Raw genomic sequence first — 10,201 nt, forward strand, 5'->3', positions numbered from 1 at the left:
CTATAAATATGACTACAAATCATTCAAATTACAAAGACAAAGCCATAAATTTGCTAGTAATATGTAATAGGAGTATAAATACCAACAAAAACATAAAGATCACCATAGAGTTCTTGAGCTGCAGTCTTTGCTAACCTCAAATCTCCATGGCGACCGAACTGTTCACCACTTTATTCCACAAAAACAGATGTATGGTGGCCCCCCAAAATAATCATGTATATATAATAATCATGTATGTATATATATATATATATATATATATATATATATATATATATATATATATATATATATATATATATATATATATATATATATATATATATATATACACATAATCTTTAAAAGGGTTCCCGTTAATCTATGGATGGTTTTGAATAGCGTCACGACTGAGGCGGTCATCCAGCTCTCTGATTGGCTGAGAGCCGTCATCCGGGTACTGCGATACAACTGGCTCATTAGCTGAAGGTACCAATATGGCGGAGGTAAGAGGGAAAACAGGAGAGAAGCATTCGATCTCAAATCGATATTATTACAATTTATCGTCGTATTTTATCACTTTTATGCTATCGATTGGATAGATTGTGTGTTTTTCCTACTATATAGCGCCACTAGTCGGAAAATAGGTTATTTTTTTAAATCACATATATGCCCGAATGTGTAGCGTGATCCTTCACTACAAGGCCGCTGCGCCTTCGCTCTCAGCTGCTTCGGCGTAGAGGCGGTTTAAATTGATACGTAAATTCAACATTAGCTTTGCTGGTTAAAATAATATAATACGCGTTTGGGATTAAGAAAAAAAGACTAATCGAGTTTGTATTTCGCCCCCGGGTTGTTGTACGGCTAACTAAAACTGCATCCAATATTATACTGCGCAAACGAAATGTGCATGTTTACAGGAATCGATGTTTAAGGTTGCCACTCAGATGTTAGCTTTCGGGCTAGCTAGCTTTCACTCTTGCTGGAGGCGGATTTTCATGCAAATTTTGCAAATGACTCTTTGCTTTCAGGAAACGTTTATCTTGCACACGTCCATTGACTTGTTGTACATCTTGGTATGATGCTCCGGAATATACCGTTAGTATGAGACGTTAGCGCGGTTCCTGTTGAATTAGTCGCCTACTGTAGTTCAGGTAACGGTAAATGCTGCCTTCCTGCCCATCACAAGCCACACTTCTTTGATAACTTACTGTTTCCCACTGCTTCACTCTATAAATACTGTATTATTCTTATTACGTACCAACTTCACTTCGGACGTGTAATTTGTGGTGTCTTTTGTGGTGTTCTTTTCTTTTCAGGCTTCCCTTGGGAGTTCAAGTCCAGGTAAGAAAAGGGTATTTTACTTCAAAATTCAAACATTGGTGTTGTGCTTCGTTCGTTTGTAATGTACTGTTAAGAACTTATAATTTACACTGTCATGTACTGTACATTTTGCAGCAATTCAAGTTGTCACGGATTTAATTTTTGTTGTTGTTGTTTCCTTAGTTGGCTCTTTATCTTCAGAAGATCATGACTTTGACCCAACTGCAGAAATGCTAGTCCATGAGTACGATGACGAGAGGACTCTGGAGGAGGAAGAGTCTCTTGAAGGAGGGGGGAATTTTAACTCTGAGATTGCAGATCTGGAGAAGGTACATTTATTATTAACTCTTTTAGGGGGAAGGATGCCCCAGAAGCCACAGTCATTTTTGTATTTTGCATTTTGGTACACGGCTAGTCATAGTGCATCTGTCCAAAAAGTTGGTAGTGATAAGAGGAGCCAATTGCGGTGCAATTAGGTTATATAGTGTGACCTCTGCAAACATTAGTTTCAGATATTGGCTGTCAACTGTGTAGATCAGGTGTGCTCATTAAGTCGATCGCGAGCTACCAGTCAATCGCGGAGGTGGTACTGGTCGATCGCTGGTCGATCGCGGCGTGACATTAAAAAAAAATATCATCCCAGCATCAATGCCGTCACTTGATTGATATACAGGGCAGCCATACAGATGACAACTCAATGTTGCCCTTCGGGTGACCAATCAAATCAAACAACGTCTCTAAGTGCAGCAGAACTTACGATGTCAGCCTATCATCCATCGCCATTACTTGATTGACATACAGGACAACCAGTCAGATGACAACTGAATTTTGACCTTTAGGTCACCGCTCATGCGTAAACAACGATGCAAAGTGGTAAGCTAGTCGGCGAATTGCGAGATTTTAAGCCCTCGCTAAAGTTTATGGTCACTAAAATGAGTGAAGGAGCTGGACCAAGTAAAAAGGCAAAAACTGGACCAAGTAAAAAGGCAAAAAACATATCACTTCTGTACGGATATGGAATATTATACGGATATTATGATACGGATATTATCCATGACTGATAAACATTTGGAAGTGTGCTTGAGGCTGGCTATCAGCAGCTACTGTCCGGACTATGCATCCCTGGCTGGTTCAATTCAGTGCAAGTCATCAAAGTAAACTCAGGTAATTACAAAAAAATTTAATAGTTAATTATGTGTGTTTTGCAATATTGGCTCATTTGGTTATGTAAGGTACATCAACATACATTGTACGTACAAATAATCCTCAATACATTTGAAAATAAATAGATGTTTTGCATTTTTGTAGTGGGTAGATCATTTTGACTCGGTCATTTTAAAAGTAGCTCGCATGCTGAAAAAGTGTGAGCACCCCTGGTGTAGATTGTATCATATCGTATTTATAAGTGCTTTAATTTGGAATAAAAAAAAAATTGATGATAAAATACAGTTAGGTGCATAAGTATTTGAACAGTGGTAGTATTGCGGGTTTTTATGATGAACAGTGAAGATTTATGTATTGAATTTTCATCACAAATGTGACATGTGACATCCGGCTCCTGCCAAACACACTTAACCGTGTCTGTAGCTAAAATTCTCCAGCACTTCAGTTATTCTTTCTAAAACATTACACTCCATCTTTACATATTGGCTGCAATTAGAGAAGAAAAGACAAAACTATTTTGAGACACCCAGAAAAGTGATTCGAAGTGCAGACTTGGAATGTATAAAATGTTTTTCATGCAGAGTATGTCAATTTCAAAGGGGTTTGGACAATTTGAGTGCAAAAACAACCAAAGACAATATAACAAACTCTGTCATTGCCTACATGCTTCTGGATCTAACTGTATGTGCTATTCTGGGGGGAATGTGTATCTCCACTTTTTCCTCCTCGTTTTTCCCACTTGAACAATTATACAATTATTTTAAATGAAAAGTCAACATTTGCTACTTTTCATTTGGCAGGGAATACATTTTAATGTATATGTCAAGAAATCTGAAATCTGTTCACGTGCTAACTGTTTTTCCCTCTGTTCTCACTAGGAGGGTAATATGCCTTTGGAGGAGTTGTTGGCAATCTACCGCTATGAGGCGTCAGCTGGGTCCAGTATAGACAGTTCCTCTGGAGACCTCACGGATGAGCTGCCTGACATGACTTTGGACAAGGTGAATGTCATGCCCCCCCTCCTCCAGATGTTGGCTCTTTCTGAGAAAAAGCAGCCCTTTCTTGTAAAATTGTTTAGTCACTTTGTCGCATTTGTTCCTAGGAGGAAATTGCTAAAGACTTGTTGTCTGGCGATTACGAAGAGGAGACACAGTCTTCAGCCGATGATCTCACCCCTTCCGTCACCTCCCACGAAACCACCGATTTCTTCCCAAGGACACTTCGATGTAAGTGACCCACTTAAAACAGTAACACTTTTAAAATAGAATACAAACCACAAATAAAAAAAATGTGTGGAGGAATATTGAAAATCATTGAGTCAAATCACAAGTAAAAATCATTGTTGCTGTCCAGCGAGAATCATCTATAAAATGTTTGAATTCAATTTACAGTTTTACCTCGATCCATTGCGCTTCGAACATCGCTCCCTCACTCTGTCACGTTTTTTCAAAAAGTAATTGATAAATGATTGCTGTTTCGTGGTTAACTGCGGTCTATTATTAGTCCAAAAAATGCATATTTAAGAAAATGTTGCATATTTTTGGTCTAAATTGAGCATTTTCAAGCATAAAAATGTTCTAGGTATACAGTTCAAGGCAATACAAGATTCTCCAATGACCACTAGATGTCACTGGTAACACGCAATAGAGTTGATGCCAACGACAGGCTATTATTATTTTAAAATTACTTATTTCACTAAAGGCAGTATAATGAAGTCATCTTAATAACATGGGTTACTATTGTACCCATACTGCAGCTAAAACTCGAGTCTGCACCCCAGACAAAACTTCCTGTCTGGAAGACATTTATTGAAACACACCTGAGTCTTAAATGGCTTATTTCTTTTTTTACTATATTGGGAAAATATGAGTGTAAAAGTGACTATAGGGGTGTATATATCATCTGTAGTGGCTTTTCAATGACATTGAAACACAATCTGATGTTTCATTCAAACTCAGTTTCCCATACTCACTCTTTTGTGGTGCCACGGATTCGGTGCAACTTTTTTCACCCCCTCCATTCACCCTTGCTCACAGGCACATCTTAATTTGCACTGTATGTTTTATGTTGTTGCTGCTTCTTAACACACTTCTTACGTGGAGAACAAACACGTCTATTGCTGCATGAACAGAAACTGGAAGTGAATAACTTCAATTTCTGCTTTTAAAGTCTACATTTTTGTGTCATAGCCAATTATGCAAATTAGATGATTATGTCATCTAGTGCTTTTGTTTTAAGGCTTATCAACAGAACATGAAGTTACTGATTTACAGACGTTAGCTTTGGATGCGCGTGTGGGCAGCGTGTAACAAACAGGCAATTTAGAAAATAACAAACATTGATGTTTCCTGGACTGCATGTTAGTGTGTGCTGATTTTAAAGATAATGTACACATCCTTGTACATCAGACATCCACATGTGTTTGGGGTTGGCAGCCACAAATGAATGTATGGGAAACATTGCTGTATGACTTCTACAATGTCCATATTGTAGAAGTCCATACTAGCCTTGCCAGAGTACACCTCTCAGGTTGAACCTTCTCTCAGGTATATCCTTTGCTTCTCTTAGCCAATGCAATATCTGATGGGGATAAAGATTCAGAGTGTGATGATGATGGCCCGAGTCCGGAAGACTCCAGAAAGGTACATAACAGTTTGGAACACAGCAAGATGATGGACTTCTAGCTACTTTGGCATATGTGCAATATCTCTCTCTGTGTTGATTTGGTATTGCAGGAAATAATGGTGGGAGCAGAGTACCAAGCAGAGGTTCCTTCCACCGTCTGCCACTACACAGAAGGAGAGAAAGGTGACCATTCTTTCTTGTTTCTAACAATGCTGAGATTTACTGTCATTGTTGACTAATCTCCCTGTTGTTTAACTTGCAGTGTATGAAGATGAAGACGAGTTAATGTGGACTCCAGGTGCCTTGCCAGAGAGCAAAGTCAGGATGTTTCTGACTGACGTGCTGTCACGGACGACGGGTGAAAAGACGGGATGTGACAAACTGGGCATGCATGTTCGAGACAATGAGCAGGTGTTTTTTTATATATCTATATTTTATTCCATTCACTCTTCCTTCATATCTTTATGATATCGTTCTCACAAGGGGTGCCAAATTTCAGCAGAAAAATAAAAATGGAATTAATGGGAAACAGTGGCCATTGATTTGCTACACAGTAAAAAGCACTTTTATCTTAAATGTTACCTTTGTCTCATGTTTGTGTGCTTTTTCTATTAAAATGTCAAATTTTCTTCAACTTGACCGCTTTTATTCTTCTCACACAGGCTTTGTGTGAACTTGTCAAGTGCAACTACAACACCCACGAGGCACTTGAGCAATACTGTAGCCACCTAAAGTCCTCGAAAGGTAAGCAAAGTCAATGGCTGCCTAGAATTGAGATCTTTATTCTCAGGCATGATTTTAAACACACCATGTTCAGGTCCTTTTTGTTTGAAATCAAAAGAAATCATTTGTTTAGTGTAGCAATAACACATCCTATTGATAGTCTTGGTCAGCATTTTCGTCATGTCACCATGCTGATTTTCTGCTGTGGTGTTATCACAGAAAAATCACCCCCATGGTCTGAAGAGGAGTGCAAGAACTTTGAACATGCGCTGCAGATGTATGACAAGAACTTTCACCTCATACAGAAACACAAAGTGAGTTGTGATGCCACAGCAAAGATACTCATGTATGGCTTATGGTTCTCACATCCTTTTTAAAAAATGTTTTCATTGTCATTCTTTCCACATCAGGTCACAACGCGGACAGTAGCAGAATGTGTGGCGTTTTACTACATGTGGAAAAAGTCGGAACGCTTTGACTTCTTTGTGCAGCAGAATCGATTCGGGAAGAAAAAGTACAACAGCTATCCTGGTGTAACGTAAGTGGACAGATTGGCAACGGGTTCTGGTGCAACCCAAATGGGAACGACACTCCAGATAAATGAAATGCAACATGTTTTGTCTCCAGAGACCTGATGGACAGGCTTGTGGACGAAGCGGAGGGTCTGGCCGTGGACAGCTCGTCCTCCGTGTGCTCGGGAGGCGGCGGAGGAGGGAGGCTGGAAGCGACCACAGAACAGCAGCTCAGCCTGCTCAACTCCATCACTGCCAGCGACCTCACAGGTGAACTTTATCCTCGTTTGGCAAAAGTAAAACATTTCGGAATTATACTGTCATTTTAAAACACATTTTAGGTGTGGGAACTAGCATGTACATTTTTTAAAGCTTTTTTTTCTTCCTGAAATGACAAATTTCAGGCATAAAGTTTGTATTCCAAATATAACATGATGCTAAACCCCCCAAAGCAAAGCATGAATTTGATACTAATGGGCTTTTTTGCAGCTTTGTCATTACAACTTCTTATCTTTACCAAATATCAATGTGGCCCTTCCATTTTTCACGATGTGGCCCTTGGCTGGTGTCCGCATTATTGGCCACGCTTGTCTCAAACACTTGCCGCCATCATTCAGGATAAAGTTTGTGTCGTCTCACCAGTCGTTGTATGGAAGGCCAGGAGGTGGGCGATCAACAGTAGAGGTTGCTGTCAGCTGCAACCATGCCAAAACTCGACTGTCGTCCTCTCTCTCTTGCACATACACACGCAGTCAGGACTCTGACATGATGTCATGGTTTCAGAGTGTTGAAAATCATAAAAGTCAAGCCGCAACCCCAATACGAGTTAACACAGCTTTGTTTTTCCAGCGCTGAGCAACAGCGTAGCGACAGTGTGCAGCCCAGCAGAGGTCTTGGACTCGTACAGCTTTCCCCCCCTGGAGTCTCTCCACCGCGCCTCCCTCAACCACGACGAGCCGCTCGGCTTCCCCTCCAATGGCGCAGACCCCGACTGCCTCAACATGCTGGACGCCGGCTTCTACCACTCGGACCTGGGTCAGCTGGGCAGCGTGTGTGTCAACAAGGACTGCGAGCGTCCCTCCAAGAGACTCAAGATGGCGCTGCCGGACTCCTTTATCAGCGACGTTTCTGTGGGCAACCTCGGCGTGGACTTTGAAGCCCGCCGGACAACGCCGCACCACCACCGGATAACCGGTGCCAAAGTGGCTGTGTCGGTCACGGACTTCGGAAGCTTGGCGGCAGCGGCCAGCGGAGAGGCGAACGGCTTTTTGGGGGCGCATTCACGCCACCACACGCAGCACACTGCAGCACTTCAGTCAGAGTGATCCTCATCCTCAGCCCCCCCCCCCCCCCCCCCCTTTTTTTTGCTTGTACATAGACTGACCTCACATTATATATACTGTATCTATATATATATATATATATATATATATATATATATAAATGTACATAAGATACTTTTGTTTTCATTTTTTGTGTAATATGACATCAGTGATGTCTCATATAGAACTAAAAATCTTGATTTCTCTCAAGAGTTTATAACAGCCATTTTATTGACGTGTTTGTGGTGGTGGTGGTAACGTCCATGTACAGTTACGTAGGGGGAGGCCTGCAGACGTGTTATCTTCCTACTTTCCCCCTTCTTATCCTGCCATCCTTCTCAGCTGCCAAAATCATGCTCGCTCTTGGTGCTCGTCGCTCTTATTTCACGTGGTACTCGTTTGGTTTGATTCACAAGTGTTTTTGTTTACAGGTACTTGGCAGTCGAGCTGTTATGTTAGACGATTTTATGTTTTTTTACTCCCAACATAAACACAACTACAGTTCATGTTTTTTAAAAAAAATCTGTTTTTATTTAGTCAATATTACTGTAATTTTGGTTTATAAACAATTTTTTTCTTAAACTTTGAACCTATAGCCCATTTATGACTATTTTCAGTGAGGAAAAGGGAGCGCTTTCTTTGGCTGGAGCCAATCACAAACTATAAGAAAACTTGTGATGAGCTTGGTTCAAAGGCTAACATCACACAGCAATTTAACATCCAAAAGGTAGCTCGGAAATATATTTTCAAACTGTTTTAATGGTGTATGGTGTATTTCTTCCCAGCAAAGCACTTCTTTGGCCAAGGCTTCTTTTTGTGCTACCTTTTTAGTGTTAAGTCGCTGTGCGTTCTTTCTAAATAGACACCCTAAGTCAGACTGGTGGGTTGAGGTTTATAGCTCAATTTCAAAAAGCTCCCTGGTCCTCACAGACTGGTGTGTGTCACAATATGCTGTTTTATGATGTGGACATGTGAGGCTAATGCTTGTACAAATCTGTTTTTCATCTCCAAGTGTTAACTCTGGAAATTATGGTATGTTTTCACCCCAAAATATATACCAGTGTTATTTTGTGAGCATGGCCAAAATGTCGTAAATATTAAGTTTGGAAACATCAACATTGAATTGTAATTTGCATCGTTCCAACTTTTTCCAGTTTTTAACCAATTGGACTTTGACTCGTGTTGCAAATGGAGTTGTTACCGCCCCCCCCCCCCAATAACTCAGACCAGTATTGTTTATGAGACACACACGCGAGTGGGCGTCGGGAGAAAGGTGATTGTACACGGTGTTTACGTCATGTTATCTATGCATTGTTGCTGTGAACGGTTGTTTTTCAGGGCTCCGTGTGGTGTTTGCAGTGTCCTCCTCATGTAACAAGAACACGTGACATCTTTCTTGTAAATAATCATTTAGCAACTTAGCCTTTATGGGGAAAAAAGTCTATGACCTGACCTTATTATGTTCATACAAAAGCTTATTTCCTTCCAATGACCATATGTTGTAGATATGTACAGGAATTTTGAGGTTTACTTTTTTTTTACTTTGAAATGTGCATGCTGGTCGCGTCCCCCAAAATGATAAATGATTATTCGTGTTGTTTTAGCCTTTAAAAGTGGCAATGTTAAAAAAGCAGAACTATTCTACATGTCTATATATGTCTCGATGGTAAAGGGATGGCTGCTGCTCTTGGCGGTTCAAGTTTTTTGTTGACAAAAAAAAAAACATCATGCAGTGGGTCCTCCGAGCCGAGCTCTTGGTAGCTATAGCGGTGCAGTGCTATTTATTATTTCACCTGTGGTTTGTACAGAACACTTGTAAGAATGTAAATGCCATTATTATTAGGTTGTAGATTGAAGTAGCATTATGCTCACCACCCTGTGAACTCTGGCAAAAATGTGATATTTTATTGATATGTGCGAATGTGCGTGTGTGTATGACTGAGCAGTAAGCAAAGTTTATTTTGTGTTTTTTCCGTCATTTGAGGTTTAAAAAAGATTTTTAAAAGGTTATAGCAGATGTGGTTTTGGATAAGAGGTTTCTATGAGAAATACATAAAACACCTTTGTGAATAAAAACCTACATAAATGTATATGGAGAATTGTAGACAATCAAAGGCATCACTAAGAAATGTTAAAGGAAAGGAAGTTATCTATTGTTTATAAGAATTGTACAGACATTGACATTTGCTTTTGCCCTCTGTTTGTTAAAACATTATTTTTTATGTTCTGTTCTACTTTAATACCTTGTGTACAGATCCAGAAATAAACGCTCTGGAAAAACAATTGTGTTTAGTGTTTGGGTTTGGATGATGGTTTCAAATTAGCCAACTTGTGTTTAAAAGAGTTAGGGCTAGGGTTGCAGTTTGTTGAAAAAAAATAGGGTTATGTTTTCCAGTTAGGCCAGGATGTTCATATTTACAGCCCTAACAAGTGATTTAGTTTTGTGCAGAGGATGGTGAGAGTCCTCAGCCAGAATGACGTATACATACTAAATACACATACATACAGTTGTGCTCAGAAGTATTCATACCACTATCATTTTTGGGGTATTTC

At 40.0% G+C, this 10,201-nt stretch overlaps 1 protein-coding gene across 1 annotated transcript; it reads left to right on the forward strand.

The window, feature by feature from the left end:
- Nucleotides 1-370: 370 nt before the first annotated feature.
- Nucleotides 371-9,919, forward strand: mier3b (mesoderm induction early response 1, family member 3 b). The gene is made up of 13 exons (XM_058071471.1): nucleotides 371-485; nucleotides 1,299-1,323; nucleotides 1,486-1,631; nucleotides 3,345-3,467; nucleotides 3,569-3,692; nucleotides 5,035-5,108; nucleotides 5,202-5,274; nucleotides 5,354-5,502; nucleotides 5,754-5,835; nucleotides 6,034-6,128; nucleotides 6,225-6,352; nucleotides 6,442-6,596; nucleotides 7,176-9,919. Exons 1-13 carry the CDS (start codon nucleotides 477-479, stop codon nucleotides 7,649-7,651), a joined length of 1,659 nt encoding a protein of 552 aa, XP_057927454.1. The 5' UTR covers nucleotides 371-476; the 3' UTR covers nucleotides 7,652-9,919.
- The last annotated feature ends 282 nt before the right edge of the window (nucleotides 9,920-10,201 follow it).

Source organism: Doryrhamphus excisus, chromosome 4 (genome assembly GCF_030265055.1).
Source record: "Doryrhamphus excisus isolate RoL2022-K1 chromosome 4, RoL_Dexc_1.0, whole genome shotgun sequence".
Lineage (NCBI taxonomy): Eukaryota > Metazoa > Chordata > Actinopteri > Syngnathiformes > Syngnathidae > Doryrhamphus > Doryrhamphus excisus.

Bases quoted from the DNA above. Each gene is read 5' to 3' on its own strand.
- mier3b (XM_058071471.1), top strand. The intron at 5,503-5,753 runs GTGTTTTTTTAT...CTTCTCACACAG, and splicing joins ATGTTCGAGACAATGAGCAG to GCTTTGTGTGAACTTGTCAA. The intron at 5,836-6,033 runs GTAAGCAAAGTC...GTGTTATCACAG, and splicing joins CCACCTAAAGTCCTCGAAAG to AAAAATCACCCCCATGGTCT.